General features: G+C 40.8%; 1 protein-coding gene and 1 long non-coding RNA gene across 5 annotated transcripts in view; one reads left to right on the top strand and one right to left on the bottom strand.

The window, feature by feature from the left end:
• The window catches only part of magi3b (membrane associated guanylate kinase, WW and PDZ domain containing 3b), a 132,607-nt gene that overhangs the window by 97,774 nt on the left and 12,144 nt on the right, over window positions 1-22,689 (top strand). For 2 of the 3 annotated variants that reach the window (XM_085159957.1, XM_085159960.1), the window contains exons 3-11: window positions 3,017-3,136; window positions 8,737-8,943; window positions 11,096-11,264; window positions 13,054-13,133; window positions 13,933-13,990; window positions 15,159-15,265; window positions 20,703-20,894; window positions 21,635-22,276; window positions 22,534-22,575. In XM_085159957.1, coding sequence (XP_085016083.1) covers window positions 3,017-3,136; window positions 8,737-8,943; window positions 11,096-11,264; window positions 13,054-13,133; window positions 13,933-13,990; window positions 15,159-15,265; window positions 20,703-20,894; window positions 21,635-22,276; window positions 22,534-22,575 — 1,617 coding nt within the window. The remainder of the gene's footprint in view (window positions 1-3,016; window positions 3,137-8,736; window positions 8,944-11,095; window positions 11,265-13,053; window positions 13,134-13,932; window positions 13,991-15,158; window positions 15,266-20,702; window positions 20,895-21,634; window positions 22,277-22,533; window positions 22,576-22,689) is intronic. The other variant, XM_085159959.1, reaches the window with a different exon arrangement.
• LOC146518023 (uncharacterized) overlaps window positions 933-22,689 on the bottom strand; it is a 37,680-nt gene continuing 15,923 nt past the window's right edge. The window contains exons 2-3 of one of the 2 annotated variants that reach the window (XR_014874144.1): window positions 15,138-22,146; window positions 933-14,350 (exon numbers count right to left, since the gene is read on the bottom strand). This is a non-coding gene — a long non-coding RNA (uncharacterized LOC146518023). Of the gene's footprint in view, window positions 22,147-22,689 lie in introns of both variants that reach the window. The other variant, XR_014874143.1, reaches the window with a different exon arrangement.

The raw sequence follows: 22,689 nt of genomic DNA on the forward strand, positions 1-22,689 counted from the left end.
GAGGGACAAAAGGACCCCCTGATGATCCTCTAATCGCCTGAGCCAAGGTGTGGAACTGGGTGTGGGTCCCAATCAGCCAGAGTTTCGGGTGAGTTCATTGTGAAACCTGGCCCCACCTTATCATGCGAATTCCTGAGGTCAGATGGAATTCGCATGATAAGGTGGGGCCAGGTTTCACAATGACTACGATGACCTGGATGACTGAGAACCTTCACAGACATAACAAAAGGTGAGTTTTAATGAATCCACAGGGCTGATAAAAACAAAACTAGAACCCAGAAAAGCTTTTGAAATATGTGAGTACAAGAAGGTCAAACTGAAGGTAAACAGACAAATTTACAGGGGAACAGATTAAACTGCATGCGCACACAGGGCTGACTGGATGCAGGTGAAAACAATCACGGTGAAATTAATGAGGGCAGGGCAGGCTACAGCAAATGAGGGAAAACCAAAAAAGAAAGAAACACCAGAGATCCACAACTAAAATCAAACAGGAGCTAACAAAAAACAAGACAACAAGGAAAAATAATCAAGTAAAAACTGAAGGGTGCTTCAGAGACCATGATGCCATTTTTTTTGTACTTTTTAAACTTTATGTAGCAACAAAAACTGTGTCATTTTGACTTTAGAAGTCACAGCACTACTGTTGCCTTTTTCTTGTGTGTCTAGTGATTTTGTCAGATTACAGTTGTACAATTGTTGCCTTTAATTAAACCAGGAGACACATGTCCTGAATCTTTTATTACTTGCTGTTGATTCCCACTGAAGCTCCAGAACCTGAGAAAATGTCACTCGGCACAGCCCGAATTTGAATAGAAGAGACTCTCCCCTCTGCTTTAAGCCATGATCCAAATACATTCCTGCTGTGTATTGCTGGGCAATTAACTGCAGTATATCCACTTAACCTTTTTCATTATAGTATCTTTTTTGGAGGGGGGGGGGGGGGGGACTTCCTGCAGTTAGTTTAGCAGTCTCCAACCCTTGTGTTCAAAAGAAAAATATGGCAAGATGCTGCAAAGTTCTGTTTGGATTTGCCACTTTCATTCATCTGCACCCTTAAAGCATGAGCGAGCCCTTATTATATTGGCGCAACAATAGCAGGTTTATGGTATATATTGGTGTGGCATCCAGGATGATGGCTTAGGGAGATTCTTGGCAGGTACAACTGTGGCTCAAGTAATTGGGCTACAGGGGACATTTTCGAGGGACCAAAGCCAGCGCCGCAGGCAGACAAGTTGGTAATGAGAAGCAACAGAGGTTGGCATTCACACACACAATGCAGTGTCAACTGCTTTTGGTAACACAAACTGTGGTATCACGGCAGACTGTTGAAGCGAGCATCTGTGTTTTGTTTTTTTTCTCCCCAAACTGTGATTTTGCTCCTGCACTGTGCAGTGAAGCTGTCACAGTCCAATTAGGGAGAAAATATGAGTGGAAAAACAAAAGGAAATGGCAACATAAAGTTACTTAATAGGCTATTTGGCCACCACAATCTACAGACCCTTTTCACAACTAATTAGCACAGACTCTACAAGTGCCAAAAAATACTCTGGAGATGCTGCAGTATATTTCAGTAACATTCCACTATAGTTGTATTGGAATGCCTAAATGCAGTTTATTTTAATGCAACACATGTATACTGTTGCTGAACAGATCAACGGCACACTTGGGGTATATTTGTATTTAATTCAAAATACTTATGATACTTTCTTGCTGATACTGTGCGTTGCTGTTGCTGAATTCAGAAGTGGTAGAAGCGCTCTTGCTTGGCATTGTGACAGCATATTCACTTACTAAACTTTTTTCTGTGTTGTAGTTCTGTGTAGTATCGTTTCTGTGTTTCCTTCATCTCCCTTTTCTGCTGCAGGGCTACTCGATTTGCTCTGGTTTCCTCTTACACTGAAATCGGGCTTATTTAAAATTTCAGATTGAATGATTTTCTGAATATAAATGACTGTTTTATGCAAGCCCCCTACAGACTGGTAATCTGCAGGGTTGTTTCCTCATCTCCCTCTTATCCTCAACCCTCTGCCCTTCCCATGACCCTAGAAAGGATTAACTAGGAAGTATCTGCTCCAGAAGCATGACTGACATTCATTTAGGTGAGAGAAATGTCCATGAAATGCTGGATTGATGACTGGTGGCTGTGTGTCTGCTTTGTTTTGCCTCTCATGCTACCAATTACTGCTGTCCTACCTTCAACTCTTGTGGTTATTTCAGTGGAGTTTACAAGTTTGGTGACACACCACCTAATTAGCCTTGAGTGCAATTGTAGCACATTCCCACTTACTTATTCATGGAATACAGTTTACATAATCCCCATGCTAATGTAATCATTTGGTGTCCATTTTTTTGCCTTGCAGATAATCATCCTCAAAGAAAAAAATTCCCATCAGTACTGAAATAGACTGTGGCTTCCCCACAGGGGCATAATATGCACTCAGAATTGCCTTGTGTCATTTGCATTCGAGTTGCCCTCTGTGGCTCTGAGTGAACTTAACCCACACCAGGGGGCTACAAATCCCATTGCTTCCATCATAATTCACATCTCTAATTTGCTCTACTGATTTCTGCATTTCAGCTGTAGCCAGTATATGTGCCAAGGAGCTTCCAATAAGAACTTGTTAGCAGAGGCTGCAGTTACTCACGGAGGATTAAACGAATTAAGCCCTCAGTGCTCTACAGGCCTTCATCAATTATCCATCTTTCACAAGATGGTACCAAGGTCTCTTTGGATTTTCATTCCAAAAAGAGATATCTGCTCTTATCAAATATGTACTGCAGTCCTATACAGATAAAAAGAAAAAAAAACGCACAAAAACGGCATCTTTTGTATCTTTGAAATCAAGAACAGAGAGTAGACAGTTGTTTTTATTTTGACTGGTCAATTCAGTTCAGAACCTGTTAGCCGAGAAAATATCGTAATCTCAGTTTCTGTCTCAACTGAAACATATTCTACATTACTGCTTTATCTATACTTGTGTTGACTTGTAGGCTTGTGTGTTTTTCTTTGCAGGCACAACGCGGCTTCCTCGAGAGGGGGAGGTGCCAGGCGTGGACTACAACTTCATCAGTGTTGGAGACTTTAGGATCCTGGAGGAGAGTGGACTTCTGCTAGAGAGTGGAACCTATGATGGTAGGCATCACGGTGGCATTAAGAATATGAGAAACCTTTCTGTGTGCATGTCTTCGGCTGTGTGCATTTAGTCAGAGAATATGATTCACACTGACAGCTCTCTATAATAGAGTGAGTGTAAGCTTGCTATTCACAGTCATTATGACTTATAGCCTGCCTTAGTGAAATGTGACGAGCGGGACAAAATGTATTGATCAGTGAAACGCGATTAAAGACTTGTTAGAAGTGACAGTCAGAGTAGCAGCAGTATTTTCAGCTCTTGATATAAACTGCACTATTCAGCTTCTCCTCTCTATGTGTAGAAAGGGCAATGAGGTATGAAGTTTGCAGACCTTAACTGTAAATAGACATAGAAATATTGTATAAATAAGAACAGTTTTTTTTGTAGCAAGGATTAAATAAACTTTACATTTTCCAGGCACTTTAGGACCTGAAATAGTCTGCAGTCAGTGACAGGTGAGATAGGCAGGAAGGGTTTTTTCTTCTTTGTAGCAAAGCATTCAAAGTGTTTGAGCTAAAGGGTGAATTATAGGCCTTGTTATGTATGTTGGTTGGTTAGACAAATAAAATGTGTGAGTAAAATAAAACCTCTAAAATTCTCATTTTAACAAAATAACATAATATTGTATCAAAACCGTCAATACACATTACTGAGTTTTCCCGATTGTAATTTCCTTTCTAAGTACTATAATTGACAGCATGTAGAGGAAAAAAATTATTAATTATTAAACAAAACTGCTGGAGGTTACTGGATGTTCTTACTCCTAAACAACTAAAACATAAAGTGTTCTGCAACTAGAAAGAGATACAGATATTTAAATAAAAAGAGTTGCCCGAGTTTTGCCAGATAACAGGTCATTCATCCTTTTCTCTTTTCAGCTTGTCTCCATAATTAAATCTTTTTGATCTTTTCACTGCTCATACTGAAGCTTGTGGCTGGTGCTCAGCTCTGGTTAGCTTTATCTTTATCCACTTTTCCTTTGTCAGATTCTTTAATTCTTTATGAAGCAGAGCAGGTCATAATCAGACATATGGGAGGCAAATCTACAGATCACAGTTCTGTTGTTGCATTTTCTGTATTAGACAATGTTTTATTCTTCTAAATTTTGCATTTTGCATGGACAGTCGGTGATTTGCAGAGCTGAAAAGTTATTCCTGGTACTTGAATTAGCCATAACTTGCATGCTCATGAGCATAGTTTGCACTTTAATCTGTGCCCTGCAAGTCTGTACTTCATGTCCAACACTTTTTGCTTTCCCTGTTTATGTATCTGTGCCAGTACCTATTTTACTTTTTCAGTATACAGTGCATATACAATAGTGTGTGAACGAGTAGCAGCTGTGGCACCTGTTGGTGACTTTTTGTAAACCAGTCAACATTCTGAACCCACCTGCTGACTTCGCAGTCACAAATAAGGAGGATCCACTTGTGTCCTTACTTACAACTCATGCTTTATTCATGGGATAAATCAGCCTCTTTCTTTCCTCTTTCTCTCCTCTCACATACACAGCCGGCAAGGTCTGGCTTGTCACAAACATTCAAAATTTAAAAAGTAACTTTTAGAGCTAAAGAACTGTTTTGGGTTTTTTTTTCGAATGTTCATGTGACAGCGCCTTAAGGAAGTAAACATGTCAGTTCCAAATGATATTTTACTGCTAGTAGACAAGCACATTCATGTTCTTTCCAGTACAGATTTTACACAACAAGGGATATTTCAGCTTGGCGAACATTTGAATGGTTTTTAAGATTTTTAGCATCTTAGCAACAATAAAACATAAGCAGCTGCCCTGCAGTCAGAGGTCTCGTAAAGTCAGACGGTTGCAACGTCTGAAGGGATTGCAATGTTGGATTTCTCTCACATATCACAGTGATTATGGCAATAACATGATAATCTCCCCATTCTCTTTAAGCTCATTCTTTCTTAGTGCAAATCCAGACTGCTGTGAAATGCGAGAGGATTTTTCTAAATGTTTGAGGAGCAACCTCTGGTCGCATGAAATGGACAATCCCTTCGCTCTCATTCCCATTCAGCTGCTTCTTGTGCTTCCTGTGAGATGTAGAATTAAAAGATAAAGTAAAATCCTCATCCAGAGGGAGAGAGCCGTAAGGCTCAGAGCAGCTTCCTCTGGATGTGCACAGGTGCTTTTCTGTTTTTTACCATATTGTGCAACTTTGTCTGTATGCATTTATTGATGGTGAGGTGCGTAGTCTGTCTGGACCTGCTGAGGCAGCTTCTTGCAGCAGTCTGTGAGCCCTGTGATAAGGTGTCATTCCTTCTAAAGGATTTCATCCCCATAGCACGGCTGCAGCAATGGCATTAGACACACATGGACACACATACATTGTTAGCACACAATTCCACATCCTTGAACACAGAACAAATCCTGTCCTTCCTTGTGTCGGAATAGATCATCTAAGAATTTGAAGATCAGGTTTCCAGGGTTACCAAGGCGCCCAAAACCTGTGCTTTATCTATGAGCTGCAGTCAAGTGGGATTTATACCTTTTATAAAGAGTTTGACTGTTTGCAGAAAGAGAGAAATGGGGAGCAAATCGAGGAAGGAATCGAGGAATATAATAGAGAAAGAGGTGTAGTTGACAGGCATACTGAGCTCCTCGTCTCCCAGTGGAAACCCCCTTTGCCGAGGAAGCAGGACAGCCTTGGCTATGTGCAGATGTGAGGATTATCTTCTCAAAAGTTGGAAGGTTTCAGTATACTACTCCTAAGAGGGAACACTCTGAACACTCTGAGAGTGGATACCCCCTCCTCTGCGCGTCTGCTTAAACTCAGTCAGCAGCGATGCACGGCTACTGTGGCAGGGAGTGTTGATCTCTAAGCAGCACAGTTTACTCAAAGGTGGAAGTAATCGGATCAAGGAATGTGATTTACTGCATTTAGTTGTGTTTGAAGCCCAGCCTATTTTTTTCTTTGGAAAGGGGAAAATAAGTTCCTGTGTCCTGTCACAGGCCAGATGGGTTCCATAGTTCTGTGAGGACCTCGTGAATTACCTTAAGTCTGTAGTCGTGCATAATAATTGAGCTGTGCACAAGTTGCTTGGCTAATGGGATTCTTAGTTAATTGTAATGAACTCCCTGATGTAATGGCCATTATCTTAATGGCTCAAGAAAAACATTTGTCCTCCACTAAGCAAATGGTTTATGGGAGGCAATGTACATATATTTTTAGCCTAAACAGCCTCTCCTTAACTTATTTGTCACAAAGCTGTCAGGGATTGTTCTTCTCTCAAGAAAGACTGGATAAAAATGAGGACACAACACACTTGTAATATCCCTCTAGGATAAGATTGTTTCTGCGCATCCAGGCTGCTCTAAAATTGGTCGGATACAAGCTGGACAATCTATGTTGGTTTTGGTCCCAGGTAATCTGGCAAGCACACATATAAGCCATCCGTGCCAAGCATTCACAGTTAGTACTTTCGGGGGGTTTGGTCCCTCCTTGATTTCTGTGCCTCTGAGATCCAGGTTGGGTCACACTTTCAGAGTTGTGCAGAGTAGGCAGCTAAAAACTAAATGGGTCTTTACAAGACTTTTTTTTCCTGATAGATGAATTTTAATATGCTTCGAGCAGAATTCTTTCATCTTTTGTCAGCCACTTCTATACAGTTGTTTTAGGGTATATTTTGTGACAATAAGTCAGATTTTTGCAAGAAGTGAAAACAAACATTAAATTGGATTTTGAAGCTGACTGTTTGTGAATTTGGTCTGATAGATTTGTTGCTGTGTATGTGTCTGTCTGTGCATTTGGTAGGATGAAAGAGTGCTCATAACCTTGTGTAGCTTATATTGCCCCTCACAACTGGAAGCTTTTTCTTTTATTACCAGTAGCTGATTCCACCACCATGAAATTGCTTGCACACACTTGGAAGGAGTAGGTTCACTCATCCTTGCTCATCAACCTCATGACACAAGGATCACAAGTAACATCGGACAAGCTTCCTTTTTTTTTTTTATCAGCTTATAAGGCTTCCCTCCATTTATAATGGCAAATAGTGCCACAAATCTCTGCTGATACACTGCTTTCACACACCTCTATATCTGCGCCACACATTTATCAGGGGCCAGGAGACATGTTAGTAAGTAATTAATCACAGAGGTAGCGTCTGGCTGATAAATGTCAGCGTGTGGCAGGAGACAGGCGGGGATTAGCCAGCAGACCCAATCTTTCCCCGCTATCGCTGTGCCACCCCTGTTAATGAAGCCATCTTTGACAAATGCGGATGGCTGTCGCTTAGTAAACAGTAAAGTTACATGTGAGGAGGGGAAGGGTAGGCTTTTATCCATCCTTCGTCTTCTTTTCAACCTTCCTGCTGCTTTGAGAAAGATGACCATAGCAGCATTAACCCAGTTTGCCGTGCACTGTTGCTGGCATGCCCGAGGAGATGAGGCCTGGCTCAAGATGGGCTCACATATGAGGAAGGCTGATGTGGTGCTACTGTATCGCTCTGTAAAGCTGCTGGAGTGGCTGTGATATTTTCCTCACAGCCCTCTGTTCTTTCTGGCATGCACGATGCTGTCAGCTTTTCCCTCTTTGTAGCGAGCTATAAAAAGATCTGGAGTTGATAAATGCTGCTCTTACAGTACACTGTTTGTGATGCCTGCATGTTCACGCTTAAGTACATCAAAGGTTCATAATACAACGGTCCCATAAGCAACTGGCTCCAAATGAAAATAAGATCAAGTTTATGGAGGCTAATTAAATAGCCAAAGATCTGCATTTCCCAGCGGTATTTCTGTGTATTCTTTATTTAATCTAATTATATACGATGATTTTGCTGAGTAGGCTCAATCTGACAATCACTTATTGTAAGTAGCAAGTAAATATACGCCTTTACTAATGGATTACAAAAAAAATAATTTGAGAATTTTTCCGTATACACATCTGACAGAGCAGCATTTAACAAACAAATAATCATAATAAATGGCAAGGATTTAAATTAGTATGCACATTATTTGTAATCCTAATGGAGGTTGAATAATTACTTATTCAGTGCCTAAATTGAGTTCCACATACTGCTCACTAGCCATACATAGATGGATCACCCCATGAGCTAAATGAGAAAATAATTTAACAAAGTTTTACTCTCTCCTGCGTCTCTTTACAGAGCGCTGTTATCCCACTGAATATTTATAATCCGTAACACAAGGTCTTTCTTCATTATGGAAAAAAAGCAAGCTGAGAGATAGATAATTGCTGTATTCAATGATCAGTGTAATTAGTTGCTGGCAAATTCCAAGTGAAGTGATTTTAATGTAACATGAGTGATGACAGCCCTGTGGTGCGGTTATCAAGGGGAAACAAAGCGGGGGGTTAAGAGACGGGAAAAATATGCAGAGGAATCAGACCTCTGAAATTTGTAAATGGTTGACCTTGAGTGCTGGTGTGTGACATTTAGAGAAATCATTTCTGATTTAAATCACAGAAATTGTGGTGATAGTGGCATAGTGGAGGGCCTGTCTGTGTCTTCTGGCACAGCCAAGTACAGTTTTCTTTCCTTTTGGTCTTTTTAAAAATATACTCAAGCTTTTCTGGTTACATTATTTGAAATGACTTCTTTTTTTCATTTTCCTTTCCTCTGTAAGGTAACTACTATGGAACCCCAAAGCCTCCGGCAGAGCCCAACCTGGTGCAGCCTGACCTGGTGGATCAGGTGTTGTTTGATGAGGACTTTGGTGGCGAGGTCCCCAGGAAACGTACAACCTCAGTCAGTAAGATGGACAGGAAGGACAGCGCTGTACCTGAGGAGGAGGATGATGATGAGCGGCCACCACTGGTCAATGGCTTGCCTGGTAAGTCAATGTCAAAGCACAAAATGTTAGGCTTCAAAAAAAGTATAGGAAAATAATGTTGCACTACGCTCTCCTGTGCAGATTGGTCGTCTTTGTAATTCCTTTTGTCATTTTGCATCTCATTTGTCAGTCAAGATTGAAATATTTTGTACTCCTGGATCAAATTGTATTGCATATTATTTTTCTTAATGAGAAGCTCAGGGGAAGAAATTTCTACTTCCGATTTCTTGCTGTTTAATAATAGTCAGTTTAGTTAGTTAGTTCAGTTCAGTAATACTTGACCCTAAAAGATCCTAGAAAACCCTAAAGCATCAAGAATTACTGTTAAGTCTTTTTTAGAAAGGGACCTGAGGACAGTGAGACCTGATCCAAATGCATTTGACAAAAACAGGCCCAAAAAGAGAGCATTCAACAGGTATTGGATTTTTCATTTCTTTGTTAAATATAATCCAGATTTTTGACATAATGACACTTAGATTGAACTCAGTGTGTGCCCTGTCTGACTTGGTTCCTGAGGATAGATTTGGGTTTCTAGTTTTGAAGGGACCCAACCGACATGTAAAGAACTTTAGGTCACAGTAATATCGCTTTCTAGAAATAAAAGAAATAATGTTACCTTTTACTCTATTTTAAACGTGTGATGTGACAGCCCTGTTACCATTAGCGTTGAATAAACTCCCAGGTCACCTTGAGAGACTCTGATCTAGGAGAGTAGGATACTGTGCATGTGATCTATCAGAACAACTCCTGGGCTCTCTAAGGAGTGAATCTGTCCTTAATGCTTACAAGGAGATAGACCTGTAGCAGAAATAGGTTACATGCTACATACCATATCCATTTTTTTAGTAGGAGAGAATTAGGGTTAAGATTGAGGCCAGTCCAAGCTGAAAATATTTTTTTACACAATGAAACATTGTTTTGACAGTCTCAGCTCAAGCACTGCTTGCTCAGCTGTACAAGGGATTCACAGAAATCCAGTCTGTTTACACAACTGTTCTGTCATATTGAAATCAAACACAAAACGATGCCCAGACATTCAGGAGTTCTTTTTATGGAAAGCAACCAGTCACAAATGACTGCTCTGCTACAGCCCACAGCTGTGGCAAAGAAGTCTCAGACCAACCGTAGATGGAGAGAGTTATGGTCGAATGAAAAAAGAGGTTAATGGAAAATGTGAGCTCTAAGTCTCTGAACTCTTCGCTGCAGCTTCCTCCGTCGTTGCTTAGGCTGTCCTTATCAACCACAGTCCTTCTATAATCCATCTGACTCGTATCGTCGAGTGGGCCCTCACCCTGCTGTGAACCTTACTGATGAGCTCTCCTTCAGGCTTTGCCCTCAGGCTGGTTCTCCAAGTGTCTACATAGCTCGAGCACATAAAGCATCTTCAAACATGCCATCCGCACTTTGTCTTCCTTTAAAAATCAAGCTCAAGTGTGCGCATTTGATCAGAGAGGCAAAAGAGGAAAGTGATTTAGAAGCTGTAAATAACCAAAATTCAAATGCTGCTGAAGGGCTCTGTAGTTGTTTCTTTTAGCAATTTATAGGCAATATAAAATTCAGGTGGAATGATCTCTAGGAAATGCATCCCCCTAGAAATGCTTTTATTGTGATTTGCGTAACATCTTTTGGCATTATCCTCTATTGTGAGGGGGGTTAGCGCCACATAAAAAGAAAAGGATGAAAACCAGTTATGTTTCAATGCTTTATAACCATCTTCTGAGGAAGGCATGGAGTGCTAACTGAATTAACACAGCCTTTGTTGTATGTTTCGTGTTCATTGGCAGGCAGTTTCTCATTAAAGGGAAACATAAATATATTTTATGTGCAGTTATAAAATATAATCAAAGAGAAGAAGCCTCAGGGTTCAACTGGCCCTTTCGATGTGAATCCCTGCCTCTATCATTCCAACCCACAGGAAATATACACATACATAGGCACAGACTTTTCCTCACACACAGTTTGCTCAGGCAAATCTAAAACTGCCCTTTGGCGAAGACATGCAAATTCTGTGAGTGACATGGAATCGCCAATTCCCTGCAGCAAGCAGGAACACGGGACATAGGTGTTCCTGCAGGCGAACCTTCTACTCTCTCTGCCTTGCTTTCACTGTCTTATTCCCTTTTTAATATATCCATCCCCCAACGCTCTCCAGAGCACAAAGAGGGGGCAGACTGGAGGAAAGCAGTGCCCAGCTACACTCAGTCCAGCAGCACCATGGACTTCCGCACATGGAGCTCTCTTCCTCGTGACGACAGCTTGGAGCCCCTGCCTTTCAACTGGGAGATGGCTTATACTGAGACCGGCATGGTCTACTTCATCGAGTAAGTGAGACGTGAGCTGTGGCTCAAAGTGATAATGTCTGATACAGCGCTGATTAGAAATTGCACTTTAGTTATTTTAGTTAATTTTATAGAGTTTATAAATCATAATTACACATGTGCTCAGTCCTGGATTATCAGGCAGTGCATCCTCAAATGTAAGTTATTAATCATTAACCCACAAGTTGCCATATATGCTATGTCATTCTATGCTTCTCAAACAGTGTTTATTTAATGCTTTCTGCAAAACAAAATATAATTAAAATAACAACAATTAACTGATTCAGCCCACAAGAATTGTTGTGTGTTGCCTGTGGCCAAAACTATTAAAACCACATCAGTAAGTCACAAATATTGACCTTGGTGAAAAGTTCAAATATGTCAGGGCCACTTACACCAGCCTGCTGCCATCAATACTCATTAGCACAACAAATATGTGTGTTGGAACTAATACACAGAAGAAAGTAGTCCCAACAAATGCTAATATGTGATCAGTTATTTTAGGAAATTGCTTTGCTTGTTTTGTGAGGTGCTGTTGAATAAGAGAAATCATAAGAAGATGCTGCTGCAGGTTAATCTGCTGATCGCTGGTGCGGTGCAGTCTGGATGATGAGGTTTGAAATGTGGGCCGACTGACAACCGGAGTGTTGTTGCTTATGTAAATTATCGCATCTTACAGCTACAGTGAGGTATGCTGCTAAATGTTATGGTAACATGAAAGTGTTGTGTGTGTATCATTTGTCAGATTTTTTTTTTTAATATTTGCTTGTTTCTCATTTATCCATAATGAAGGACACATCAGAGAATCAGAGAGACTTTATTAATCCCAGAAGGAAACTGACTTGTCATAGCAGCAACTACACAACAAACATCAAGCACTCGTATAAAATGAGTGTAGAAACAGAGATATTGGTAGATAAGTATAGAGATATAGGTATAAATATACATATAAATAGAAAAGTACGATTATGTCTGCAAAAAGTTCAAAAAATATTTCTGTCAGTTTCAGCAGCGATATTAGGTTTGATCCTCTGTGTCTGATGATGAGTTGTGTAGCTGAGATCTACACCTCATTTCCTGTCACAGGAAAATTAAACCATAACAGCCTGACAACAGCATAAAAACAACTAAAAAGAAGAAAATGTACACAACTGTCCTTTGTTTGGATAGATAGATAGAACTGTATTAATCTCTCAGGTAGATTCCTCTGGGAAATTCAGTAAACTTAACAGTGAAATTCAGTTTAATAGTAAACTTGCAATATTCCTAGGCCTCACAGTGTATCCGATGTTTAAAAAGACAACTTAGTAAAGCTAAAAAACAGACCTTCTCTTAGGGTCTGTAGGTGTGTGGGTTTACGTACAGTAAACGCAAGTGTGTGCGTTTACGACTTTTTTATTCGCATTTTGCTCTAAGCTACTTGTCTCCGAAGATATCAGAAGACCATTGTGATTTTCCTGCTGATTACACACTCCAGTTGTTTAACACATTTGAGGATAAATGAGTTTGTCATGTTTCACATCCCATGGTTTTTTTTTCTCCCCTCTGAAAAGGCCACCTAACCATAAACACTGTAATCTGACAGCCAAATATAAAGCAATGGATCAGATGTTTGCTGATAAATTGAGTAATCTTGTGCACAAGAGCATGTTACACGGGAGAATACGGCTGCCGTTTTTCCTGCTGTGATACATCTTTTTTGTTGGCTGCTTGTGCTTCAGCAGTGGTTTCCTTGTTTTCAGAGGTCTTTACTGACGATATTTCCTGGCTTTTATTTTTTTGCACTCTACAGTCACAATACCAAGACAACCACGTGGCTGGACCCCCGCTTGGCAAAGAAGGCAAAGCCCCCTGAGAAGTGCGAGGATGGCGGTATGTATACTCCTTTGCTCAGCTGGTTTTCTGAAGCGTACACTCATTCCATTAAATACTGCACATGCTTTTACACAGGGGCATACTTACATTGTGTATGCCCTACATTACATGAGCCATCACTTCTCACCCTTTCTCACAATAACTCAAGCAACCAACCAGGATGAAATATGAATGTTTGACTTCTCTTTGAAATGGCACATCACCTAAGAGTAACCTTAAGCATCGCAGTGCTAAAAGCTAATTTTTCCAAAAATCTATAGCTGGAGTCTACTTTGAGGATTTTCAGACGTGCCTTTTTATCCTTAGGATATAATGTGGGCTTAAGTGCAAGCATAGACAGACAGCAGCCACGGCTGAAAAAGTGGGACCCTTCCAGCTTGTTTTTAATGGGTTTTTACAGGCAAACGGAAAGCTAGTGAGTGTGTTTCTTCTGAAAAGCAACTCCAGTGCACTTCCTTGCATTAAGAGCTCATCTGTCTTTTCTTTTCGTATGCCTCATAATGTTTGTCAAGACATAACATGCACTAGCTATTCCAGCCAGATTGTTGAAAACCACGGGAATATGTCTTCTAGATAATTATGGCAGTATTTTCATACATACGTTCCAATGCTAAATATTCCAGTCAGGGGGGAAAGATACACTGGTAACTACCGCTGTTCCATAATGCCAGATAGATTCCCAGACCTTTGCAAAATATTGCGCATACTTGTCCCCTTTCCTTCTATCAGTCTGTTATCTTGTGAGCACCCAATTTGCATCTCCGCCGCACAATAGCACACTCTTTTCCTTTTGCAGAGTTACCGTATGGCTGGGAGGAAATTGACGATCCACAGTATGGGACATACTATGTTGAGTAAGTAATACTGATGTATCTCTTTTCCCATCACTCCAGTTGCCATCATCACCACCAGTGCCAATTGCTTTGTCATACTTGTTCGTCTCAGATGCACATAACACACAAGCGTATTTTACCAGCTTGGTCAGTGCACAAGTGCATATTGCATCTGTGTACTTGAGCGGTGGGAAAATGTAAAGTAATATTGTCTAAAATAAACAAATGCTTGTAGCACATCTTGGGTGAGAATATTCTGAATTACTCAACATATCGAGAGAAAGCCTCTACCTGGAGAACACTTGAAGATTTTGATCAGGATTTTCACATTGTTTATCGGTGGGTGGCAAAATGAAACTCTGCGGGTAACATTGCAGTGACCTGTATATGAACACAAAACAGATTTTTCTCTCATCGCATTCTGTCAGTGTTTGTGTGTGCTTATAGAGTCTGTGTATTTGTCATTGCATATTGTTTGTATATTTGTCTGTGTGCTAAATGTGTATTTGTCATCAACACCCCAGCAGGAAATCTGTTAAACACAGCCATTGTAACAGCAGTAGAGAGAAATGGGGAGATTTTGAACTAGAATGCATGGAAGAAGCGGAGTGGGGGTTGGAAGACGAGGTAGCAATCTGTTGTGTTGAAAAGAAAATGGGAATTCTCGCATTGTTTTATTGCTCAGAAAGCATATAAACGCTTCTAGGTAGAAGTGACATGAGAGAGAAACCTGCACTGTTTGGACAGGGAGTCAATGGCATATAGATGGAGCTTGTACCTGCTAGTGTTTAGCTTGAAATGAGCTCACTATGAAGCAATGGCTCTTGTTTGTATGCCAGGGGGACAACAGGCTGTTTACCTTGTTGTAGGGGAACAGGATGTTTCTGGCAGTCAGGGATTCATTTCCTATAATATTAAATGGCTAAAAGCCATGGTACTTTCCCCCACATAAAGAGGAGGCAAGTCAGAATTTACTGTATGTGTGCTGTGCTTGTGAATTTGTTTACTGGCACCACTATAGCATCCCTCTATCAGAAAATTATACTTCCTCTAAAAGGATGGTGCATACATAATTAACTGCAGAAAAATGATGCAGTAAGCTCAATAAGTGAGAGATTAGCATGTCTATGGGTGTGCGTGTTTGGATTCCAAGTCTCTTCTCACAAACCTGAACCTCTTTATGTTACAGCCACATCAATCAGAAAACCCAGTTTGAGAACCCTGTCCTGGAGGCAAAGAAGAAGCTGAGCCAGGAGACTGCAGCGATCCAGCAAGCCGCAGCAGCACCTTCTCAAGGTAACAATGCAGAATGCGCCCCCCTTCTTCTTCCGCTGGGTTTAGAAACGTTTTCCACGGTGTCATAACGGCAGAAGCCTGTGATAAAGAGCACAAAGGATCAAGTTTGCACGTGTGAAAATTTGCAAATGTTGGATTGCTAATGTAACATATGGGAGCTTTGTAAACATTATGGGATAGTTCAGCCTCTTGCATGGGTTTTGGCACCACACTCGGGTGTATACTACATGTAGTTACATGTGTACCTGTAATTATGTCAGAGAGCTTTCTAATTTCTACTGTCATTGCACCTCTTTAAAATCAAGCAACTGCATTATGTTACTGAAGTTAGAAGAAAATGCCACACTGAATAAATTTATGAAGATCATCAAACTACCCAAGAAAAATGGGAAAACGCCTGCCAATGTTAAATGTCATGTGGTTGGTTGGGGTCGAACTGGAGGTGATTTACGTCCCTCTAATGTTCTGAAGGAAGCTATGGAGAAGACGCAATTTAGCAGTGAGTGTGAAAAAAATTTGGGGTTCAACTTTTAATTTTCATCACATGATATGCACCAAGTTCACCAAGGACGGAGGGGTTTACGAGGGTGATTCTGGGGGACCACTTATCTGCAATAAAAGGCCTCAAGGTGTAACAGCATTTAATTCAATTCAATTCAATTCAATTTTATTTATATAGCGCCAAATCACAACAAAAGTCGCCTCAAGGCGCTTCATAGATACAGAGAAAAACCCAACAATCATATGACCCCCTATGAGCAAGCACTTTGGCAACAGGAACAAGGAAAAACTCCCTTTTAACAGGAAGAAACCTCCAGCAGAACCAGGCTCAGGGAGGGGCGGGGCCATCTGCTGCGACCGGTTGGGGTGAGAGAAGGAAGACAGGATAAAAGACATGCTGCGGAAGAGAGACAGAGATTAATAACAGATATGATTCAATACAGAGAGGTCTGTTAATACATAGTGAGTGAGAAAGGTGACTGGAAAGGAAAAACTCAATGCATCATGGGAATCCCCCTACGCCTACGTCTATTGCAGCATAACTAAGGGAGGATTCAGGGTCACCTGGTCCAGCCCTAACTATATGCTTTAGCAAAAAGGAAAGTTTTAAACCTAATCTTAAAAGTAGAGATAGTGTCTGTCTCCCGAATCCAAACTGGAAGCTGGTTCCACAGAAGAGGGGCCTGAAAACTGAAGGCTCTCCCTCCCATTCTACTTTTAAATACTCTAGGAACAACAAGTAGGCCTGCAGAGCGAGAGCGAAGTGCTCTAATAGGGTGATATGGTACTACAAGGTCATTAAGATAAGATGGGGCCTGATTATTTAAGACCTTGTGTGTGAGGAGCAGGATTTTGAATTCAATTCTGGATTTAACAGGAAGCCAATGAAGGGAAGCCAAAACAGGAGAAATCTGCTCTCTCTTTCTAGTCCCTGTCAGGACTCTTGCTGCAGCATTTTGGATTAGCTGAAGGCTTTTCAGTGAGTTTTTTTTTTTTTGGACATCCTGATAATAATGAATTTATCATGAAAGACAACTGCAATAATCCAAAGTATCCGCACGTCTTCACTAAATATAATTTTTTTATTGCATGGATGAAGGAGAAAATGAAAGAAGAGAAGTTTGTTGCATGAGTCATTAGTGAGAGGAGTAACAGCCTTTCTTCATTTACTGATTAAACAATATGATGAAGTAAAGCATATGTTTTGTAGCACGTGTATGTTAGCATGTCAAAAATAATAATAATAAATAACTGATTATATTCAGAATGTGTATAATAAAAATACAGATGTCAAAAAAAATCAAGAAACTGCAGTTACACTGAAATCATGTAAAATGACAGACTCTCTGTTGCTTCTGTATCACATATTCTTTCCTGGTTATTTAACCAATGTACTACTATTATTTCATGATGCTGCGAGATTATTCAAGAGCACCAGAACTAATTTAGTCTTTATTGTAGCTTATTCTATTTCTGCACTCACTGTAAATCATTTTGGACTCGGGCATCAGCTAATTAGCTAAAATATAATTGTAATTTAATTACTTTGGCCTATCCACTGTGTAGAGGCCTGACCTTTTTACCTCTGTCAGTGCGCTTTGATAAACGTGCTTTGTGGGAACAGAAAGCAGTAGAACATCATCATTTTTTGCAAGGCCAGCTGAAAAAAAGAATGAGCCCTTTCTTTCACAGTTTCTTCATGTAACAGACTTTTTTGTCAGCTCTCCGATTATGGTCTGTTCTTTAAGTTGACAAGCCATTTTTCAACTGCAATAAACATCATGAATTAAGTATGTTTTCATTACAATATATGTATAATAGATTACGGTACTGCAGTAGTGGAAATAGACAAGCGCATAGCGCTGGCAGAGATTCAGGGAGTGAAAGAGGGAGTGTAGGGGAGGAGGCCGGCTTTTAACGGTGCATGTGGCAACAGCTGGTGTAACAGCACGTCAGAGAGGCCAAGTATAATCAGACATCTCTCTGCTCAGGTGTGTAGGGACCGAGGAATCCACCATCCTGCTCCTGATTACTGATTACACAACTTAGTGAGCTGTCAGACAGTTGCTATGATGAAACCTAAGCATCATCAGTTGTCGGTTACACCTCAGGCTACAATCCAGACACTCTGTTTTCCAAGAAGTTCAATTCCCAGGGAGTTCTATGTGAAGGAAATTAACTCTGTGAATACAGAAATAATGCATATTAATAGTTTATATACAAATGTTTTGTTTTTTTAAAAAACACCACAGGCAAAAATTTGTTTTTTATGCAAAGGTCAATTTTGAGATATCAGTTAGTTTTGCTCCATAACATGCCTTCTTTCAAAATGTGCCTTAATTGAGATCCTATCTTGTTTGCCTATGTAAATGTAAAATTACAGAGTACTTGTAACACATAATGATATTATCAATCTAAGTAATGTAATGTTTTCACAGTACATCATTTTTCTTAGTTGCATTGCTAGTTTAAGCAGTTAGTTTATTTGTATGTTGAACCGTGTTGTGTAATTCTTTCTTACATCATGTGTTACTGCAGCTAACCACTAAAAACACACATGGCTATATGTGTTCATGTTTGCTTTGTTCTGATCCATTATCTATATTCTTTGATTAAACTAGTAATTTGGTCATTTCCCTGATAGTCAGCTGCTGGCTTTGTAGGCTCATTCCTTTATAAAGACTACTCATGACTTGTACACTCTTGCACTCAGCCATTGCTGTTGCTCTACTGCTGCTTCGCGGATGTAGTAAAGAAGCTGCTTCCTCAACTATGCTGAATAATGTCACTGGAGATTTACAGTGAGACTGAGTCACACATAAGAACTCAAAAACCATGGCCGTTTGATGCAGTTGATATGATGGTTTTGTCTGCCTCTGGTGTTTAAAGTCTGCCCACAGACATTGGCACAGAGACCTCCCTTGGACTCTCCCACACAAGTGCAGGCTCGTACACATCAAACTCACTTCCTCCCTTGGTTACTCTCTCTTTCACCCTCCTTTACCTCTGTCTATTTCTTCACACAAATGTGCAGGCAAATGGGTATATCAGCGCTCACTGGGTGGGGGGTGGGGGGCAGAAAACATCCCATGTTGAGTTTATCAAGCAATTTGAATGTGATTATGCAAATGGGCTTTGCTTGATCCATGCAACAGTGTGGACATCTGGAGTCCACACTGACTGTGATAAGTTACACTCACTCACAGCCATTCATGTCTGCAGCGAATGTTTATGGCTGCTGAACTGTTTCAAAGTATGAAAGCGCCTTCATTTGTATTCCTCACACACACCCTTGAAAGTTAGCCTTTATAAAACCGAAGGAAATGAGCGGGGGAAAGTGCATCTGTTACTTTTCAGCCAATTTACAAAGTTCTTGCAATTTTTTAAACTCCATATAGGGATGGGCACATAGCTATCAGATGTGACTGTTCAGTCATCGTGTGTATAGAAGCTGCATAAAGATATTAAGAGATACAAGTGAATAAGCAGCATGCAGCTGTAAACCTTCATATCCATGTCTGTTAATTTCAGGTAAAGTATTCACATATACACAGCCCAAAGAGCTTTGCAACGTTTTTTTAGTTTCTAATGGTAGCACATTATTTCAAAACAAGCATGTAACATTATACAAATTATGTATTTGTTAACCTGTCAAACTGCAGCTTTTTCAACTTTTTATAAAAGAAACCATTTAATCTTGAACAGTTTACAAAATGTACATCCAAGTGTGATTAGGCTTTGAGATTTAGTGCCACCAACAAACTGCAGGTTGTGATCTATTTGTTAGATTTGTTGGCGAATCCTTTGCTTGTTGCTGAATACATTTAGAAATTCTTAATGAAATAGTACTCCGACAACCACGTCTTTAACAAACATGGTGTCAGTGTAATAATGTTTGAGGCTGCATTTACTTCATACATTTCCTGTTGTTGTTGTCATTCTCTTTGTGGTAGAAGTTGTGATAATAAGATATCTATCACTGAGAGTTTTAGTGTCGTACAAAAGTCGTAATTTTCTCTTAGCTTACTGCATATGTGTCTCTTGGGGATGGTTATTTTGCCACAGTTCATTTATCTTCAAATATAAAGACCCCAGATAATGACAGTACCATCACACTCTTTCAGTATATAGCAGAATCACAGGAATATGCCCCATTTGTCACCAGCTGGTTTCCCTTTTTACTGTTTTTGAGTCAGAGCTATAATGCGGTCCAGGCCAGAAACCATCAGGCAGCAAGCAAAAAATGGTGTGTCCATGATCTAAAGTGCTGATACCACAGTAATGCCAGATAGAGAAGCTGCCCAGTTAAATGCAATGTGACCCTGACAGTCGGTTATCTATTGTATTGTGTATGCCACAGCCAAGCTGCTCGTCCATATTGATGTTGCCATTGACCTTAAGTTGTTCCTTTTTCCAGTTATAAAAAGTCTACAGTGATAAACCTTTTTTTTTCTGAGTCACTGATTGCAGTAGGGAAGGGATAACAGAGGACACTGTGGTAAATTGGATACTGTCAGAGGTACTATATCAATGTTCAGCTCTATAGTTTTCAAATGAAGGTAAATGAGTGTATCAGCTTCTATAGCTGTAATTTTAACTAATTTTATCTGTCTGGCTGTGCAGGTTGGCGGGGAGGTGTAAAAAAGGTCTCTGTGAAAGGTTTATCTAGTTGAGGCTTAAAGATTATGCCTGTTAATTAGAAATGACTAATTACGGTGTTGATCCTCAGCACATAATGTGTATAATTGAGGTTCAGTGCGGACAGGGATGGATTTTGCTATCTTTCAAGAAGGCTATGAATTTATTAATCATTGTTGCTGCCTTTCATGTTGTGTATTGTTTTGTTATTTCGCATGTGTTTGATAAAAATTGCATTCACTCATAATTTTATTAATGTGCATTCTCGCACATGCTGACACGTAGATGTTCTGCACAGGTAAAGGTGGTGCATCTGGCTTCACAGCAGACCCCAGCCAGCTGAAAGGGGAGATTTACCACACAGCGCTGAAGAAGAGCTCCCAAGGATTTGGATTTACCATCATAGGAGGTGATCGCACAGATGAGTTTCTGCAGGTGAAAAATGTGCTCAGCGACGGTCCTGCTGCCCAAGACAAAAAGATGGCATCTGGTGAGCAAAACCTTTGAAAATGTGCTCACAATTTCCTACAGAAAAGGACCAGTAAGAGCTGATACACTTATTCAAATAAACATTTAAATCCCATTTAGCTGGAAGGGAGATCCATGTGTTCGCTAATTTCTGCAAAGTTGCTGAAAATTCTTTTGTAGCTAACGTGTACCTACTGTGTTACCATGATGCACCTTCGGGTATCAATTTTACATCTGTGGCCTTCACTTAACCTAACACTGCCCCATGAGTTTCAGTAAATAAAGCAATAACAACTTTAGCGTTGTCAGGGGCATTGTTTTATAGCAGGCTGATTATGGTGGGCGTGAAACCATCTAAAAGCTTTATTGTTCAGGTTCTGATCTTGCCTTTGGCCTGTCTACATAAACCAACAGCCATGAGGCTGTGTGTGATGGTTACAGTAGCATGATGTGACAGAAATCTACACCTGTCTCAGCTCCTGCTGTTGAATACTGTTCAGCTCTGTTCAACAATGTAGTGAGTAAAGAGGGGACAAGAATGAAGTAGGAATGAATGAGATAAAAGGAAACTCAAACGGTACCAGGAGCTGCCAAAATGAAAATATGAGAGAGTAGTGAAGGGGAAAAGGACATTTCAGAGAAAAGCACTGTCTGGCAAAAGGAGAAAGGACTCCTCCAAGAGAAGTAGAGAGGTGATGTCTAGATTAAATACCACGGGATTAATTCTTTCTTGTTACATTCTTTCCTTTCTCCTTGTTTTAGGTGATGTGATTGTTGAGATTAATGGGGTATGTGTGCTGGGGAAGACCCATCCAGAGGTAGTGCAGATGTTTCAGTCCATTCCCATTAACCAGTATGTGGACATGGTTCTTTGCCGTGGATACCCGCTCCCTCCTGACGTTGATCTAGACAGCGACGATCCTCTTCCCCCTCCTCCTCCGCCGCCGGCCACCCAGCCCCAGCAGGCTCTGCATGGTGGAGAGGTGGTGACAGCTGTGCCCCTGATCAATGGACAGCCACTGCTTGTCAAAGGTGACGTCCTCCATGGCTCCTCACAGGAGCTCCACTACGTTACTACTGATGCCAGTGGCCGTCCTGTTGTGGCTGCCCTTCCAAACGGGAGGCAGGGTGGAGAAGCAGCCACAGCGATGCTCCAACCAGAGCTGGTAAGCGTGCCACTGGTCAAGGGGCCTGGTGGATTTGGTTTTGCCATTGCTGATTGCCCTCTGGGACAGAAGGTGAAGATGATCTTGGATGCCCAGTGGTGCCGCGGCCTGCAGAAAGGAGACGTGATTAAAGAGATCAACAGGCAAAATGTGCAGCCGCTTAGCCATGCACAAGTGGTGGACATCCTTAAAGACTTACCAGTGGGCAGCGAGGTCAATGTACTGGTGTTGCGAGGAGGTGAGAGACTGAAATCACAACACATGTTTGCACTTGTCTGTCTGACTCACCCTCGTGCCTGTCTTTCTATCTGCCTAACTTTTTTTTGTGCATCTATAGATTTATGTGGCTCACTAGCAATAGATCCATATTGTCTGTTCTTTCTCAGCAAGCAATCTTTGTTTTTCCTCCTCAGTGTATCCCTCTATTATTCTTATGCTTTTATGCCCTTGTGTGTGTGACATAATATGCTATTACTGTCAATGCAACTCCAACAGTGCCCATGGGAGGTGAGGTCAGCGTGTTGATACTGAGAAGAGGTGAGGTGGTGTTGTGGCTGGTTGGGGGGCACTGACTGACTGCACACTGTTGTTCTGTAGAAGTCTGGGTGATGCCACTTTGACTGCGATCTGTGTAAGGTCACCACAGCAGAG

This window comes from Neolamprologus multifasciatus, chromosome 5, assembly GCF_963576455.1.
Source record: "Neolamprologus multifasciatus chromosome 5, fNeoMul1.2, whole genome shotgun sequence".
Classification (NCBI taxonomy): Eukaryota; Metazoa; Chordata; class Actinopteri; order Cichliformes; family Cichlidae; genus Neolamprologus; species Neolamprologus multifasciatus.